Below are 19063 nucleotides of genomic sequence, written 5' to 3'. Positions count from 1 at the left end.
CTCCCTCCCTCCGTGTCTCCCTCCCCCCGTGTCTCCCTCCCCCCATGTCTCCCTCCCCCCCCGTGTCTCCCATGTCCCCCTGTGTCTCCCTCCCCCCGTGTCTCCCTCCCCCCGTGTCTCCCTCCCCCCATGTCTCCCTCCCCCCCCGTGTCTCCCCGTGTCCCCGTGCGTCGCCCTCCCCCCGTGTCTCCCTCCCCCCGTGTCTCCCTCCCCCCCCGTGTCTCCCTCCCCCCGTGTCTCCCTCCCCCCGTGTCTCCCATGTCCCCCCGTGTCTCCCTCCCCCCATGTCTCCCTCCCCCCCGTGTCTCCCTCCCCCCTGTGTCTCCCATGTCCCCCCGTGTCTCCCTCCCCGCGTGTCTCCCTTCCCCCCCGTGTCTCCCTCCCCCCGTGTCTCCCATGTCCCCCCGTGTCTCCCCATGTCCCCCCGTGTCTCCCATGTCCCCCCGTGTCTCCCATGTCCCCCCGTGTCTCCCATGTCCCCCCGTGTCTCCCATGTCCCCCCGTGTCTCCCATGTCCCCCCGTGTCTCCCGTGTCCCCCCGTGTCTCCCCGTGTCCCCGTACGTCGCCCTCTAAGTCTCCGTGGCGACGAGCAGACCAGCGGCCGCTGCCGTCTCCTCGGCGTCTCCCAGAGTCTCGGGCTGGGGCTCACCCCCAGGGTCTGCAGCCGGGGGGGTCGCGGCCGGGGGGGTCACGGTGACGTGGGGAGGGAAAGACTCGGAGCTGCGTCTTCGCCGCGCCTGCCAACGAAAGGGAGTTCGGACAACAACAAAGGCAACGGCTTCCCCGTGTCGCCCCAACGGACCGTACAGCCTAGGCAGACTGGTGGGGGCCAGGGCCGTGAGCAGCAGTAGCAGCAGTAGCAGCAGTAGCAGCAGCAGGAGTAGCGGCAGCAGCAGCGGCAGCGCCTATGAAGGCCGGCACTGTGGCGCGCCACGCCCGGCCGCCTTTGTCTCCCCCAGCGGCGATGTCTACTGCACGCCGCACCGGGTACTCGATCGAGGCTGAGTCGACCTAGGGGAGGCCCAGGACCGGTTCAGACGATCGTCACCGGCGGTGTTGGCGGCCGTGAGCGGGAATCGAACACGGGTCGCCGGGTTCGTAGCGCAGCGTGGCGCTAACCGCTGCACCACCGCTCCCCAGACTCACACTTTCACACTCAACAACAACAACAACAACCGCCATTCGCCACTAAGTGGCGGTGACGTCACCACGACGCTTGTGCCAGGCCATGTGCACCTTGAGGCCACGTGAAGTGTCGAACGCCCGCTGGCAGGAGGTCACGGGGCAGACCCAGGTGCCACGGGTCGACTGACTGAGATGACTGGCTGATGCACCACCTGTGCCCCCTACTGTGCCAACCTGCTGTGCTTTAGCCACCCAGCGCTCCGCTCGTGGTTGTGAGCGACTGCCTCCAGCTGCCCAGTAGCGTCCTTCACGAGCCTCCCCCACAGAGGCCGATCTTGACACCGCTGGTACCAGTCATCGGCAAGTCCACTCAGCTCCACGTCCTCCTGTACCACATCACTCCATCTCTTCTCTAGCCCGTGCCGCGCCCGTTCAGCCCCCTCGATCCGGCCGAACAAAAGCTGTTTCGGCATTCGGTGATTGGGCATGCGGTCTACATGACCCAGCCAACGCAGCCTTGCCTGCCGGAGGAACTCACCGATGAAAATGTGTCCAGATCTTTCAAGGAGGCTAGCCTGAATGTTTCTAACTGGCGAAGATGTTCCATTAGGGAGATCCACATTTCGCTAGCGTAGAGAAGGGAGTGCATGACCGTGGCCGAAAATACCGGGCAGCTTCCACACAGCGTTACGCAGCCGATGAAAAGATTCAAAGTGAGACCTCTGCTGTCAGACCGGAGCCGGTCATGAGCACACTGCCCAGGTATGGGAAACTCTCCACTCTCTCCACAACTGCCCCATCACCAATTGGGAGTTGTGGGGGTGGAGTGTCCGATGGTATAAAATACCCAGGCAGGTGCTTAGTTTTGGTGGGGCTGATGGTAAGGCCCCACCTCTTAGTGGCACGCTCCAGTCTCAGCAGCAGCGCCTCCAACTCCTCCTCTGAGTGAGCAGCAATTACCAGATCGGCGTACATAACATGGTTGACCAATAGGGAGCCATCCCTTGACCGGGCATCGATCAGCCTCCCTTTATATCTGTACCATATGGAGATTCCCCCAGTACAGCCATCGAAGGCCTTCACGAACTACGCGGTCGAAATTGATGTTAAATAATGTGTGAGCCAGAGGACATCCCTGTCGCACCCAAAGGTGTACAGGGAATGGCTCTGACTCCCGGCCACGTGGTTCTACCCAGGCCCGCTCACCATCATGAAGGTCCTTAATGATTGTGAGCAGAGCGTCAGGGGCTCCGAAAGCACGAAGAACGACCCAGAGCCGCTGGCCTGCCGATGGCAACATAGTGCCGTGACCAGGTCAACAAAGCAGCGTCACCGTCCGGCACGGCCGCGGTTGCCATTTGCCGGACCAGCACACGCGCCCGCCCACGCTGCTCACCTGCTCTCCCACACGCACGACCCTCGCTCCCTCGTCGGGATCCGCTCCGAATCTCGCCGTGGGCTCCGCGTTCCCAGACCGGGTCCCGGGAAAGCTCATGAGCTCGTAGCTCCCGGCGCCGTCGCCCGGCGCGGCCCTCATCGGCACGTAGTCGCCCGTGGGGCCGCGCGAGCCGTCACCGAGCCTCGGCCGCACGGACTCCCCGCTCGGGGCCGTGCCGCCGCCTGCCTTCCGGGCGACGGAAGTCACGGCGGTGACGTCGCCGCCGCCGCCGCCGCCGCCCGCCGTCGCGGTCGAGGCGGCCGCACCCGGCTTCGACGACACGGTGGCGGCGTCCATCTTGACGGTGCCGGCGTCCATCTTGACGTCGCCCCCCACGGACGCTGCCGCCGTGGCGGCCATCTTGCCGCCCCCCTTGGTGTCGTCGGCGTCAGGATTCGTCGCTAGCATCTGGTGCTGCTGCTGCTGATGATGGTGCTGCTGCTGGTGGTGGTGCTGCTGCTGCTGCTGATGGTGCTGCTGCTGCTGCTGGTGCTGGTGGTGCTGCTGCTGGTGCTGCTGCTGCTGCTGCTGCTGCTGCTGGTGCTGGTGGTGCTGCTGCTGGTGCTGCTGCTGCTGCTGGTGGTGCTGCTGGTGCTGCTGCTGCTGCTGCTGGTGCTGCTGGTGGTGCTGCTGCTGCTGCTGGTGGTGCTGCTGCTGCTGCTGATGGTCCTGCTCCTGCTGATGGTGCTGCTGCTGGTGGTGCTGCTGATGCTGCTGGTGTTGGTGCTGATGCTGCTGGTGGTGCTGCTGCTGATGATGGTGCTGGTGGTGGTGGTGCTGATGATGATGCTGCTGCTGCTGGTGGTGGTGGTGGTGCTGCTCCTGCTGCTGGTGCTGCTGCTGGTGCTGCTGCTTCTGATGTGTGCTGGTGCGAGGAGTGAACTGCATGGGGACGTAGCCGTCTTCCTGGCGAGGGGTGGTGGGGGACATGAGCATGTAGCCCCCCCCCCACTGTGTGGGCTCCTCCTGGGGGAGGGAGGGGAGCGGAGGGGAGGGAGTGACGGAGAGAGGGAGAGAGGGAGGTTACACTGTGGTAACGCTGTGGTAAACACTATGGTAACGCTGTGGTTACACTGTGGTATAGTTGTGGTTACACTGTGGTATAGTTGTGGTTAACACTGTGGTAACGCTGTGGTTACATTCTGGTATAGTTGTGGTTACACTGTGGTATAGTTGTGGTTACACTGTGGTATAGTTGTGGTTACACTGTGGTATAGTTGTGGTTACACTGTGGTATAGTTGTGGTTACACTGTGGTATAGTTGTGGTTACACTGTGGTATAGTTGTGGTTACACTGTGGTAACGCTGTGGTTACACTGTGGTATAGTTGTGGTTAACACTGTGGTATAGTTGTGGTTAACACTGTGGTAACGCTGTGGTTACATTCTGGTATAGTTGTGGTTACACTGTGGTATAGTTGTGGTTACACTGTGGTATAGTTGTGGTTACACTGTGGTAACGCTGTGGTTACACTCTGGTATAGATGTGGTTACACTGTGGTATAGTTGTGGTTACACTGTGGTATAGTTGTGGTTAACACTGTGGTAACGCTGTGGTAACACTGTGGTATAGTTGTGGTTAACACTGTGGTATAGTTGTGGTTAACACTGTGGTATAGTTGTGGTTAACACTGTGGTATAGTTGAGGTTACACTGTGGTAACGCTGTGGTTACACTGTGGTATAGTTGTGGTTACACTGTGGTATAGTTGTGGTTACACTGTGGTATAGTTGTGGTTAACACTGTGGTATAGTTGTGGTTAACACTGTGGTAATGCTGTGGTTACACTGTGGTATAGTTGTGGTTACACTGTGGTATAGTTGTGGTTAACACTGTGGTAACGCTGTGGTTACACTGTGGTATAGTTGTGGTTACACTGTGGTAACGCTGTGGTTACACTGTGGTATAGTTGTGGTTACACTGTGGTATAGTTGTGGTAAACACTGTGGTATAGTTGTGGTTACACTGTGGTATAGTTGTGGTAAACACTGTGGTAACGCTGTGGTTACACTGTGGTATAGTTGTGGTTACACTGTGGTAACGCTGTGGTTACACTGTGGTATAGTTGTGGTTAACACTGTGGTATAGTTGTGGTTAACACTGTGGTAATGCTGTGGTTACACTGTGGTATAGTTGTGGTTACACTGTGGTATAGTTGTGGTTAACACTGTGGTAACGCTGTGGTTACACTGTGGTATAGTTGTGGTTACACTGTGGTAACGCTGTGGTTACACTGTGGTATAGTTGTGGTTAACACTGTGGTATAGTTGTGGTTAACACTGTGGTAATGCTGTGGTTACACTCTGGTATAGTTGTGGTTAACACTGTGGTAACGCTGTGGTTACACTGTGGTATAGTTGTGGTTACACTGTGGTATAGTTGTGGTTAACACTGTGGTAACGCTGTGGTTACACTGTGGTATAGTTGTGGTTACACTGTGGTAACGCTGTGGTTACACTGTGGTATAGTTGTGGTTAACACTGTGGTATAGTTGTGGTTAACACTGTGGTAATGCTGTGGTTACACTCTGGTATAGTTGTGGTTAACACTGTGGTAACGCTGTGGTTACACTGTGGTATAGTTGTGGTTTACACTGTGGTATAGTTGTGGTTAACACTGTGGTATAGTTGTGGTTAACACTGTGGTAACGCTGTGGTTACACTGCGGTATAGTTGTGGTTAACACTGTGGTAACGCTGTGGTTACATTCTGGTATAGTTGTGGTTACACTGTGGTATAGTTGTGGTTACACTGTGGTAACGCTGTGGTTACACTGTGGTATAGTTGTGGTTACACTCTGGTATAGTTGTGGTTAACACTGCGGTATAGTTGTGGTTACACTGTGGTATAGTTGTGGTTACACTGTGGTATAGTTGTGGTTACACTGTGGTATAGTTGTGGTTACACTGTGGTATAGTTGTGGTTACACTGTGGTATAGTTGTGGTTAACGATGCGGTAAACACTGCGGCACACTGCGGTAACGTAACACCACCGTGGTGGCTGTGAGCAATCCCCATTGGGGGCTGGCCAGCCGATTGCAGTCGGCTGGCCAGCCCCCCACCCCCTCCCATGGCACTCACAGCCACCAGGGCGGGCAACCGGGGATCTGTGGACGGGCGCGAGGGGGCCTCTGGCGACTACATTCAATCGTCAACTCACGGTGGCTGGGAGATGTTGACTACCTCGCCTGGTACGCAGGAGGTCGTGGGATCGATCCCGACCCTGACGATGCCTGCTGCTGCTGCTGCTGTATATTTGGAGTTTGCGTCTCTCTCTCTCCTCATCAGGGTGGCTAGGAGATGTTGACTACCTCGCCTGGTATATAGGAGGTCGTGGGATCGATCCCGACCCTGACGATGCCTGCTGCTGTATATTTGGAGTTTGCGTGTCTCTCTCTCTCTCATCATGATCACGGTGGCTGGGAGATGTTAACTACCTCGCCTGGTACGCAGGAGGTCATGGGTTCCATCCCGACCCTGACGATGCCTGCTGCTGTATATTTGGAGTCTGCGTCTCTCTCTCATCATCATGGGAGATGTTAACTACCTCGCCTGGTACGCAGGAGGTCGTGGGATCGATATCGACCCTGACGATGCCTGCTGCTGCTGTATATTTGGAGTTTGCGTGTCTCTCTCTCTCATCATGATCACGGTGGCTGGGAGATGTTAACTACCACGCCTGGTACGCAGGAGGTCGTGGATTCGATAACTATGCCTGCTATATATTTCTATATTTTATATATTTTAAGTTTGCGTGTCTCTCTCTTTCTCTCTCCCGTGGTCTCCGGGTGCTCCGATTTTTTCACCCTCCACATTTACAATCGACAGTCGTGAGCATTTCGCTGCTATACATTTCCACTTGACGACAATGACGATGATGATGATCATAAGCCGCCGAGCAGCTGTCATTTGTGATAGCCAGGGTGTCGCTGCCACACAGCAGCTGAGTGGGGCCTTACACCTGGTGTAAAATATAAAATAGTTTAGTTTTTACCTTCCTGGCCGATGGATTCATGGGCATGTAGTCATCTGCTCCTCCTGCTCCACCACCACCTCCTCCACGCCCACCACCACCACCACCTCCTCCACCACCACCACCACCACCTCCTCCATGTCCACCACCTCCTCCACCTCCTCCACCACGTCCGCCGCTCAGGTCCAGTTCACCGTAATCCTCCGGATACGCCGCACTAGCGCACCTCCTCCACCCGCCATCGCGTCCCACGGGGCCTCCGTTTGCCACCGCCGTCGCCGACGATGGCGATAGAAGTGCCGCCGATGACGATGGGGCAGCGGTAGCAGCGGAGGAGGAGGAGGAGGAGGAGGAGGCGACGCCTGAGCAGCTTCGCTTGCGGAAGGATTTGTCCGTGGGACGTCTGAAACCGCAGGCGCTGTTCGGCGCAGACCGGCTGAGCACGAGGCAACCGTCGCCGCCGCCGCTGCCGCTGCGACGATGAACCCTCCGCTTCACCACAACCTTCTCCTCCTCCTCCTCCTCCTCGCCGCCCTCGTCCGAAGAGGAGCAGGAAGCTGACGAACAGGAAGAGAAGGTGTAGGTCAGCGTCGGATTGTGGGACGCCGCCGCCGCCGACGACGACGACGACGACGACGGAGTCTTCAGCGTCACCGCCGCCGCCGCCTTGCCGCCACTTTGCTGCTGCTGCCCCTGCTGCTGCCCCTGCTGCTGCTTCTGCCGCTGCTGCTGCCCCTGCCCCTGCTGCTGCTGCTGCCCCTGCTGCTGCTGCTGCTGCTGCAAGCCGAGTCTGCTGGCGGCGTGCCTGGCCGCCCGCTGCAGAGACAGCGAGCGCAGGATTCCAGTGGGGCTCGCTGCTGCTGCTGCTGCTGCTGCTGCGGCGCCGGCGCCGCCGCCGGCGCCGCCGCCGGCGCCGCCGCCTCGCCGTAACCGTTGCGGCATCGTCTTGTCTCCCTCGCTGGACGCGCGGATGCGGAACAAGGGCGAGACCCAGCCCAGGCCCGGAAGGCGGCCGAGCGAGGGGCTCCCGGGCTTGAGCGGCGACGAGGCGGAGGGGGCGGGGGGGGAGGAGGGGCGAGACGGCGGGGAAGGGAGCAGGACGGAGTGGCTGTGGCTACGCGGGCGGAGGGCCGCGGGGCCGCCCTCGCCGCCACCCTCGCCACCCTCACTGCCCTCGCCGCCCTCGCCGCCGCCCTCGCCGCGGGGAAGGCCGCGGAGGCGGCCGACGGCCTCCGCCAGCGCGCCGCGGAGGCCGTCGGCGTGGGCCTCGTCGCGGGCGTCCAGCCACAGCTCGCCGGGGGGGTCGCCGGCCACGCGGAGGGCCACGAGGGCCCCCGAGCGGACGCAGCTCAGAAGGCGGCGCAGGGGGAGGACGACGCGGGGGCCCGGCGGCGGCGGCGGCGAGGGGCCGTGGGCCGCCACGGCCACCAGCGAGAGGGACGCCGGGCCCAGGCACAGGCAGTGGAGGACGCCGGAGGGGAGACGCAGCGGAGAGGCCAGGCCCCGGGCCTGGGGGGGGGGAGGGAGGGGGATGGGGAGGGGGATGGAGAGGGGAGGGGGAGTGATATTATTGAGATTATTTTGCTGGGTATAATGTTCAATTACAGAGACTACTCGACTTACGAACTTTCAGAGATAAGAACAAACCTGTCCATATGTCCAGTTGTTGCCCGTTCAGACCGAATCATTAGTTCAATAGATGGCGGTGGTGGCATCTGCACAACACCACGGCTACTTGTGCCAGGCCAGGTGCACTTTGAGGCCACGTGAAGTGTCGAAGGCTCGCTGACTGACAAGAGGCCTCGGGACAGGCCCAGCAAGTGCCATGGGTTGGCTGACTGATGTACCACCACTGTGCCAACTTGCTACATTTTATCCACCCGGAGCTCCGCTCGTTGTTGTGAGCGTCGCTCCTCCGCCCTCCGTTGTTGTTGGAGGGCGACTGCCTCCAACTGCCCAGTAGCGTCCTTCACGAGCCTCCTCCACAGAGGCCGATCTTGACACCGCTGGTACCAGTCATCGGCAAGTCCACTCAGCTCCACGTCCTCCTGTACCACATCACTCCATCTCTTCTCTAGCCCGTTTCATACCCGTTTAGACCCCTCTATGCGACTAAACAGAAGCTACTTGGGCATGCGGTAGCTGGGCATGCGGGCTTGTGAAATGTGGATCACCACCACACTGTGTTTAATAACAACCACCACCACGCTTTGTTAAACCACCACCACCACGCTTTGTTAAACCACCACCACCACCACCACGCTTTGTTAAACCACCACCACCACCACCACGCTTTGTTAAACCACCACCACCACCACCACGCTGTGTTAAACCACCACACCGTGTTGAACCACCACCACCACCACGCTGTGTTAAACCACCACCAACACACCGTGTTGAACCACCACCACCACGCTGTGTTAAACCACCACCACGCTGTGTTAAACTACCACGCCGTGTTGAACCACCACCACCACCACCACCACGCTGTGCTAAACCACCACCACCACCACACCGTGTTGAACCACCACCACCACCACCACGCTGTGTTAAACCACCACACCGTGTTGAACCACCACCACCACGCTGTGTTAAACAACCACCACCACCACCACACTGTGTTCAACCACCACTACCTGGGCCTCCTCTCCGCTCACCGCTAAGACCGGCACGTATCTCACATACACACACACGCCCAACACACACACACACACACGCCCAACACACACACACGAAACACACACACCCACAATACAGACACACCCACAATACACACACAAACACACACACTTGCCCAAAACACACACACGCACCCACAATACAAACACTTGCCCAACACACACACACAATACACAGACACGCCCAACACACAATACACCCACAACACACACACACCCACAATACAAACACACCCACAATACAAACACACCCACAATACAAACACACCCACAATACAAACACACCCAAAACACACACACACCCACAATACAAACACACCCAAAACACACACACACACACAAACACCCGGCCAACCAACCCGCACCCTTCTGTGCTTAGTGCCGAGTGCGGCTGGCCTCCAGACGTTCTGGACTGTTCGCAGCGGCAGCGGTGGGGGCGGTGCTGCTGGCCCTGTGCCCCGCGATGTGGGGGGCGTCAACGAGGGGACCCCACACGGGTGCGGCCCAACGGCCACGCACGGAGGGCCACGTGGCCGGAGGGGGTCCACGGCCCGTGACGAGGAGGGGATGGCAAGCAAGGTCCGTCTCCCCGTTAATCATTGACGCGGGCGGTGGGGGAGGCAGTCAGTGAGTTGGCAGTATTTAGCATCCGCTCGTTTAAACAGAGCCTTACACTACCAAACTGACCCAAGACCATCAGAGAACCAGAGACTCGCATGGAACCATAAAGACCCACAGAGACCCATAGAGACCCACAGAGACCCATAGAGACCCACAGAGACCCATAGAGACCCACAGAGACCCATAGAGACCCACAGAGACCCACAGAGACCCATAGACTCCTCAAGAACCATAGAGACCCATAGAGACCCACAGAGACCCATAGAGACCCACAGAGACCCACAGAGACCCATAGACTCCTCAAGAACCATAGAGAGCCATAGAGACCCACAGAGACCCACAGAGACCCACAGAGACCCATAGACTCCTCAAGAACCATAGAGACCCACAGAGACCCATAGAGACCCATAGACTCCTCAAGAACCATAGAGACCCACAGAGACCCACAGAGACCCATATACTCCTCAAGAACCATAGAGAGCCATAGAGACCCACAGAGACCCACAGAGACCCATATACTCCTCAAGAACCATAGAGACCCATAGAGACTCACAGAGACCGAGACTCAAAGAGCACCACAGAGACTAACAGAAACCCAGAGAGATCCATACTCATAGATACGGTGGAAGTGGGCCTGAACACTTCCTCTGTCAGCCAGGGTCTCTGGGGAGGTTTGGACCGTGTACCCAACGCAGCTGCATGAGCCACAGTCCTAAACCTCGCCCATTTACCGCCGGAATCAGAAGGAGGGGTGGGACCATGCCAACCCCCGCCGCAAGCGATGATGAAATTCTCGCTTGCAACTTTCATCAGCTAGCTGAGATCATGCCACTGTGGGTTTGAATGGGGTCCTGGGTGTACACCCACCACCGGAGTGGAAGAATGGCAGGCGCATCTTACAGATGACAGGTCGATGGTCAGTGGGCAGATCAGCTCCACGGTAGGTCCTGGTGTCAAGGACATGGGCCTGCATCCGACCACCATGATCACGACCACCTCCACTGTCAACACCTCAAATACCTCCTCCATCCAACTTCACCACCACCACCATCATCACTACCACCACCACCCAACTTCACCACCAACACAACCACCACCACCTCCACCGTCAACACCTCAAATACCTCCTCCATCCAACTTCACCACCACCACCATCATCACTACCACCACCACCCAACTTCACCACCAACACAACCACCACCACCTCCACCGTCAACACCTCAAATATCTCCTCCATCCAACTTCACCACCACCATCATCACTACCACCACCATCCAACTTCACCACCAACACGACCACCACCACCTCCCATCGTCAACACCTCAAATATCTCCTCTCCATCCAACTTCACTACCACTACCACCACTACCACCGCCACCACCCAACTTCACCACCACCATCATCACTACCACCACCACCATCCAACTTCACCACCAACACGACCACCACCACCACCACCACCGTCAACACCTCAAATATCTCCTCCATCCAACTTCACCACCACTACCATCACCACCACCACCACCATCACCACCACCACCGCCCCCGCCGCCATTCCCACCGCCGCCGCCGCCGGTCACCTTGACGCTGACGAGCCACACGTCGTGGTACTCCGGCTGCCGCCCGGCGCCCGCGGCGACCAAGCGGTGCCACCGCCTCATCTCCTCCCCGCCGGCGCCCGCCAGGGACAGGCAGCGGCCGTCCGCCGCCAGCAGGAGCAGCGAGTCGCGGCCTCGCGCGTCCCGCCTCAGCGCCAGCGCCAGCAGGCCCGCCAGCGGCACGCAGCGGTGCCCCCGGCCAGCCTCCGCCCCGCCGGACCGCCGCTCCCAGCTGCGCCGGCTGTCGTGCCACTCCAGCACGGCGTCGCTCAGCCGGGGGCCGCCCTCCCGCGCCGGCGGAGGATCACCGGCGCCCCGCCGGGCCCCGGTGTCCGCGGCGTCTACGCCCGGCACGGCCGGCGTCTCCGCCGTGTCTCCGAGCTGCGTCGTCTCCGTGTCTCCTCTGCCTATTGTCTTCCAGTCTCCTCCGCCTATTGTCTCCGTGTCTCCTCCGCCTATTGTCTCCGTGTCTCCTCCGCCTATTGTCTTCCAGTCTCCTCCGCCTATTGTCTCCGTGTCTCCTCCGCCTATTGTCTCCGTGTCTCCTCCGCCTATTGTCTTCGTGTCTCCTCCGCCTATTGTCTTGCAGCCTCCTCCGCCTACCGTCTCCGTGCCTCCTATCCCAAAAATATCGGCGGCACCTCGCGGCAGAGTTTCCCCGTCTCCCGTTCCTAGCGCCTCCGCGGCTCCCGTTCCAAAAATACCGGCGCCTCCCCTCGGCCGTGCCTCCTCCCCGTCCCCTCCCCACACGGCCCCCGCGTCTCCCCCGACGAGCGCCTCCGTGTCTCTGAGCAGCGCCTCCGTGCACCTCAGCAGCCTCTCCATGCGCTCCCGAGACGCCGCCTCCTCCTCCTCCTCCTCCTCCCCCTCCGCGTCGCCGCTCGCCGCCTCCCCGGCCGCCCGGCCCGCCGGCGCCCCTCCTCCGCCGGCGCCCGCCGCGGTGCCGGCGTCTCCGCGGCTTGCCGAGCCGGGGGACGCGTCGCTCAGCCGCGCCCGCAGCGTGAAGAAGCGCCTGCGCAGGCGGTTGCTCTGGCGCAGGTATCCGCTGTGCACCAAGACCAGCGGGGGGCGCCCTCTGGCAACGTCTTCCTCCCGGCGGCGGCCGGCGTCGCCGCCCGTGCCGCCGCCGGGTCCACCGGCATCACCGTTGCCGGCCATGTCACGTCGGTCAACTGGCCGCAGAGGCTGATGGTGGTGGGGAACGTGGCGTGAAGTGGCGGTGGTGGATGTGTAGTGGTGAAGGTGGTGGAGATGGAGTGGTGGATGTGTAGTGGTGAAGGTGGTGGAGATGGAGTGGTGGTGGTGGTGGATGTGTAGTGGTGAAGGTGGTGGAGATGGAGTGGTGGATGTGTAGTGGTGAAGGTGGTGGAGATGGAGTGGTGGTGGTGGATGTGTAGTGGTGAAGGTGGTGGAGATGGAGTGGTGGTGGTGGATGTGTAGTGGTGAAGGTGGTGGAGATGGAGTGGTGGTGGTGGATGTGTAGTGGTGAAGGTGGTGGAGATGGAGTGGTGGATGTGTAGTGGTGAAGGTGGTGGAGATGGAGTGGTGGTGGTGGATGTGTAGTGGTGAAGGTGGTGGAGATGGAGTGGTGGATGTGTAGTGGTGACGGTGGTGGAGATGGAGTGGTGGTGGTGGATGTGTAGTGGTGAAGGTGGTGGAGATGGAGTGGTGGTGGTGGATGTGTAGTGGTGAAGGTGGAGTGGTGGTGGTGGATGTGTAGTGGTGAAGGTGGTGGAGATGGAGTGGTGGTGGTGGATGTGTAGTGGTGAAGGTGGTGGAGATGGAGTGGTGGTGGTGGTGGATGTGTAGTTGTGAAGGTGGTGGAGATGGAGTGGTGGCGGTGGTGGTGGATGTGTAGTGGTGAAGGTGCATGTGGAGATGGAGTGGTGGCGGTGGTGGTGGTAGTGGAGGTGGTGGAGGTGATAGAGGTGGGAATGTTGGAGGTGGTAATGGTGGTGAAGGTGCATGTGGAGGTAGTGGTGGTGGTGGTGAAAGTGGTGGTAGCCATTGTGGTGAAAAGTTGGAAAAGACATAGCAGGGATTAGGGTCAGTGTCGTATAATGAATTGTGATCACGATGATTATTACAGCAACAGCTTCGAATTACATCTCCACGCTTTTACGTCATTTTGCAATTATAGCATTCCCTCATCATTCACGATGTTGGCTACCCGTGATTCGCGTCTGAAACTCTCTACACCTCTGCTGCAGAGACAGATAAAGTGATGATAGATAAAGTGCTGATAGATAAAGTGATGATATGAATCTTGATTTGAAGCTTTCGTGACTGCAGGAAGAAAATCAAATAAATCACGACGTTTCGGGCGCAAGACTGTTCAAACAGTCTGCGTCAGCAGCAGACCACGCTTTCCCACCTGATGATGGACGCTTGTCTTGTGCCCGAAACGTCGTTATTTGTTTTATTTTATACCTACGTAACTTTACCGAAAGATAAAGCAATAAGATAAAGTGACGAGACATAAAGTGACGAGAGATAAAGTGATGATACGTAAAGTAACGAGAGATAAAGTAATGAGATATAAAGCGATAATACGTTAAATCTAGATGCTTATAGAGTGGTGAGCGTGCCGTCCGTCCCCAACACCTCCGACCAGCGCGGTTGGCTCCGTGCAGTGCCCAAGAAGCCCAACATTCCTACAAGCGTCTCTTAAAGAGGAGTATTTGTGGCTATTACAAATATCCACGTGATCGTTTGCGATCACCAGGGTGGGGATGGGAGGGGGATTTCACTTCTGACAAAGGATCTACATGGCAGCCTTACGCCGGGGTAAAATAAAACATTTTTTTAAAGCTTCAGTCATAGTTTGGTGTCGTATCTATCAACTGCTGGATGAAGGCCTTCCTAAGCCTCCATCATCACCATCAGCAGCCAGGATCTATCCACTGCTAATGCCCCCCCCCAAGCCTCCATCATCACCGTCATCACCATCCAGGGTCTATCCACTGCTGGATGAAGGCCTGGCCTAGCCTTCATCATCACCATCCAGGGTCTATCCACTGCTGGATGAAGGCCTTCCTCAGCCTCCATCATAACCATCGAGGGTCTATCCCCTGCTGAAGTAAAATTGTATGTGGCACTGACTGAAGTTTTACTAACACGGATATATTTACACACACACACCATCATCACCATCATCATCACCACAATCATACACACCATCACCATCATCATACACACCATCATCACCACAATCATACACCCCATCATCACCACAATCATACACACCATCACCATCATCATACACACCATCACCACCATCGTACACACCATCACCACCATCGTACACACCATCACCACCATCATACACACCATCACCACCATCATCACCACAATCATACACACCATCACCATCATCATCCCCACCACCACAATCACCATCACCCCCCATCATCACCATCATCCACACTATTATCACCACCACCATCATCACCATCACCACCACCATCATCACCACCATCATCATCACCACCATCATCACCGCCATCATACACATCACCACCATCACCATACACACCATCATCAACACCACAATCACTATCATCACCATCACAATCACCATAATCACCATCACATCACCACCATCACCATACGCACCATCATACGCACCATCATATACACCATCACCATCACCACCATCATACACACCATCATCATACACACCATCATCATACACACCATCATCATACACACCATCATCACCACCACAACCACAATCACCACCATCATCACCACCGCAATCACCATCACCACCATCATCACCACCACAATCACCATCAAAGACAAAGGTCCCCCGTGTAGCCTCTAACAGGCTGTAGGGGCAAGTGCTGTTAGTAGCGAGTAACAATAGCACCTATACACAGACAAAGATCCCCCGTGTAGCCTCTAGCAGGCTGTAGGGGCAAGTGCTGCGAGTAGCAGCAGCAGCAGCTGTGAAGGCTACCGGCACTGTGGCACACGAGGGGGTGGGTGGCCAGCACCACGCCCGGCCGCCTTTGTCTCCCCAGTGCTAGCGATGTTCACTACACACCGCTACACCAGGTACTCATTTGAGGCTGAGTCGACCTAGGGGAGGCCCAGGAACGGTTCAGATAATCGTCACCAGTGGTGTTGGTGGCCGTGAGCGGGAATCGAACTCGGGTCGCCAGGTTCGTAGCGCAGCGTAGCGCTAACCGCTACACCACCATCACCTCCATCACCTCCATCATCATCACTGCCATCATCACCACCACCATTACCACCATCAACCACCACTATCACCATCAACACCACCATCATCAACCATCACCATCATCACCATCACCACCATCATCATCAACCATCACCACCATTATTATTACCATCAACCACCACCATCACCACCACCATCATCAACCACCACCATCAACCACCACCATCATCATTATCATCAACCATCACCACCATCATCATTACCATCAACCACCACCATCATCAACCATCACCACCATCACCACCATTATTACCATCAACCACCACCATCATCATTACCATCAACCACCACCATCACCACTATCATCAACCACCACCATCATCATTAACTACCACCACCCACCACCACCCATCACCACAGGTCTTATCCACTGCTGGACAGTAGACAAGGAGTTTTTAGTAGTGGTAGTAGTGGCGACTGTGAGGCGATTTGAGGTTTTAAACACAAACACTTTGTCAATATTTCCACATCAAACTTTTTACCGTACACGCGACAGAAACTCCCCCACCCCACCACCGCACGAACAACGTTACAGCGTCTACGTTAAAAAATAAAAACTATAATAACAACATCAACATGACGTTGTTGTTGTTGTTGACGTGAGGGGAATGTGAGTCGCGAAACTCACCGAGCTCCATCGCCGCCATCGACTTGTTTACAGGGAGGGGAGGGGGCGGGGCGAGGGCGGAGGGGGCGGGGCGAGGGCGGAGGGGGCGGGGCAGAGGGCGGGGTCAACCCCCACCCCTCGCCAGCTGACATTGGCGGGAAGCAGCTGCGCGAATGCTAAATGCCCTCAGGGCGACCTTGGGCAACGGCGAGTCGCTCACGCGCCCCACCACGCAATGCGTGCCCCCAGAGCAGTTTGAGACTTTGGAACGCCGCAAGGGCGGACACGGAGTGAGGGCTGATGAATTATTCATGAGCGCGCATGGCGCGCTGCGATTGGTCGGCGCGTTCGAGGCCGCGCCCTGCGACGTGCGCTGATTGGATGAGGGGCGGAAGAGGGGCGTGGTATTCCTCCCACCCCCCCTCCTCTTCAAATGATGACCGCTGATGATGATGACTGCTGCGGATGATGATTGCTGATGATGATTGCTGATGGCTGCTGATGATGATGGCTGATGATTGCTGATTGATGGCTGCTGATGATGATGGCTGCTGATGATGGATGATGATGGCTGATGATTGCTGATGATGGCTGCTGATGATGATGGCTGCTGATGATGGCTGCTGATGATGGATGATGATGGCTGATGATGATGAATGATTGCTGATGATGGCTGCTGATGATGGCTGCTGCTGATGGCTGATGATGATGGCTGATGATTGCTGATGATGGCTGCTGATGGCTGATGATTGCTGATGATGATGGCTGCTGATGATGATGGCTGATGATTGCTGATGATGACGATGGTTGCTGCAGCCACTGGGACCTCCGATTCACGTTTAAACCATCAGCGAGGCAGCGCCGCTTCCTCACCTCGCCACGCGTGTGATGAGCTTTGATGCAAATGTCACAGCGGCTCGCCCGAACGCTCTCCTCCTCAAGGTGACGAGGTGACAGGCCCGGTGATTGGGACGACAGACGACGAGTTGGGACGAGCGGACCCTGCGTCGTGGTTCTGAGACTTCTCGAGGGCCGAGTGGCCCCCAACGGCGACTGAAAGACCTCGGGGCGTCGTGGAAACTGCAGCTCGTTGATTTGAGAACCCTTCTTGCGAGGAGCATTCGCGTGTCTGTAATAAAGGTTCCGGTGGGCTGGTCCTCGTGTGTGTGTCTGTGTGTGTGTGTCTGTGGACTTGCCGATGACTGGTACCAGCGGTGTCAAGATCGGCCTCTGTGGAGGAGGCTCGTGAAGGACGCTACTGGGCAGTTGGAGGCAGTCGCCCTCCAACAACAACGGAGGGCGGAGGAGCGACGCTCACAACAACGAGCGGAGCGCCGGGTGGCTAAAGCACAGCAGGTTGGCACAGTAGGGGGCACAGGTGGTGCATCAGCCAGTCATCTCAGTCAGTCGATCCGTGGCACCTGGGTCTGCCCCGTGACCTCCTGCCCGCGGGCGTTCGACACTTCACGTGGCCTCAAGGTGCACATAGCCTGGCACAAGCGTCGTGGTGACGTCACCGCCACTTAGTGGCGAATGGCGGTTGTTGTGTGTCTGTGTGTGTGTGTACCCAACATCACATCATAGCAGTCTGGGCCACTGGACGGGTTCCGCAAGATTGGAAGGATGCCCTGGTGGTCCCCCTCTTTAAGAAGGGGGACCGCACAGACTGTAACAACTACAGGGGCATCTTACTCCTCAGTGTGCCGGGAAAGGTCCTGGCAAGGATTATTCAGCATCGCCTTGCCAGGCACGCTGAGGAGAGGCTTGCAGAGCCCCAATGCGGTTTCAGACCAGGGCGGTCCTGCACAGATGCCATATTTTCTGTCCGTCTGCTACAGCAGAGGTGTAGGGAATTCCTACAAGACCTACATCTCTGCTTTATTGACCTGGTCAAGGCCTATGATACCATCAGTAGACCTGGGCTCTGGGTTGTTCTTCGTGCTTTCGGAGTCCCTGACCCTCTGCTCACGATCATTAAGGCCCTTCATGATGGTGAGCGGGCCCGGGTAAAACTACGTGGCCGGGAGTCAGAGCCATTCCCTGTTCACTTTGGGGTGCGACAGGGATGTCCTCTGGCTCCCACATTATTTAACATCTATTTTGACCACTTAGTTCGTGAAGCTTTCAATAGCTCTACCGGGGGAATTTCCATTTGGTACAGATACAATGGGAGGCTGATCGATGCCCGGGTGCGGTCAAGGGATGGCTCCCTATTGCTCAACCACGTTATGTATGCCGATGATTTGGTAATAGCTGCTCATTCAGAGGAGGAATTGGAGACGCTGCTGCTTAGACTGGAGCATGCCACTTAGAGATGGGGCCTTACCATCAGCCCCACCAAAACTAAGCACCTGCCTGGGTATTTTGTACCATCGGACATTCCACCCCCACAACTCCAAATCGGTGATGGGGCAGTTGCGGAGTGGAGAGTTCCCATACCTGGGCAGTGTGCTCATGACCAGCTCTGGCTTAACAGCAGAGGTCTCACTCCGAATCAGTCGAGCGGCAATATCTTTTCATCGGTTGTGTAACGCTGTGTGGAAGCTGCCTGGTCTGTCGCTCCGCACTAAGCTTCAGGTCTTCTCGGCCACGGTCATTCCCTCCCTTGCGAAACGTGGACCCCCCTAATGGAACATCTTCGCCGGTTAGAAACATTTAGGCTGGCCTGCCTACGATCCATCCTGGGTTTAACCAGACTGGATTGTGTGAGGAGCTCACAAATCCTTGAAAGATCTGGGCAAGGTCCCATCGGTGAGCTCCTCCGGCGGGCAAGGC

General features: G+C 57.4%; 1 protein-coding gene and 1 long non-coding RNA gene across 3 annotated transcripts in view; one reads left to right on the top strand and one right to left on the bottom strand.

The window, feature by feature from the left end:
- The window catches only part of LOC142908102 (uncharacterized), a 228097-nt gene that overhangs the window by 19405 nt on the left and 189629 nt on the right, over positions 1-19063 (top strand). The gene's annotated exons all lie outside the window — the stretch shown is intronic.
- LOC116957146 (uncharacterized) lies at positions 483-16408 on the bottom strand. 2 transcript variants are annotated; one of them, XM_076058319.1, is made up of 5 exons: positions 16310-16408; positions 11415-12617; positions 6557-8044; positions 2523-3530; positions 483-738 (listed from the first exon to the last, which is right to left on the bottom strand). In XM_076058319.1, the coding sequence occupies exons 2-5, from the start codon at positions 12588-12590 to the stop codon at positions 571-573; spliced, it is 3840 nt and encodes a 1279-aa protein (XP_075914434.1). In that variant the 5' UTR covers positions 12591-12617; positions 16310-16408; the 3' UTR covers positions 483-570. The 2 variants fall into 2 exon arrangements, with proteins under 2 accessions (XP_075914434.1, XP_075914435.1); XM_076058320.1 differs by lacking the exon at positions 16310-16408 and adding an exon at positions 16164-16300.

Source organism: Petromyzon marinus (genome assembly GCF_048934315.1).
Source record: "Petromyzon marinus isolate PM22_M1 ecotype Great Lakes invasive population chromosome 70 unlocalized genomic scaffold, UKy_Petmar_22M1.pri1.0 chr70_unloc.2, whole genome shotgun sequence".
Taxonomy (NCBI): domain Eukaryota; kingdom Metazoa; phylum Chordata; class Hyperoartia; order Petromyzontiformes; family Petromyzontidae; genus Petromyzon; species Petromyzon marinus.
This window is presented reverse-complemented; position numbering and strand designations above follow the sequence as displayed.

Coding starts and splice junctions, on each gene's coding strand:
- LOC116957146 (XM_076058319.1), bottom strand. CDS start 12,590: ATGGCCGGCAACGGTGATGCCGGTGGACCCGGCGGCGGCACGGGCGGC. Junction 3,531..6,556: donor TGAATCCATCGGCCAGGAAG/GTAAAAACTAAA, acceptor TCCCTCCCCCAG/GAGGAGCCCACACAGTGGGG. Junction 739..2,522: donor TCGTGCGTGTGGGAGAGCAG/GTGAGCAGCGTG, acceptor TTTCGTTGGCAG/GCGCGGCGAAGACGCAGCTC.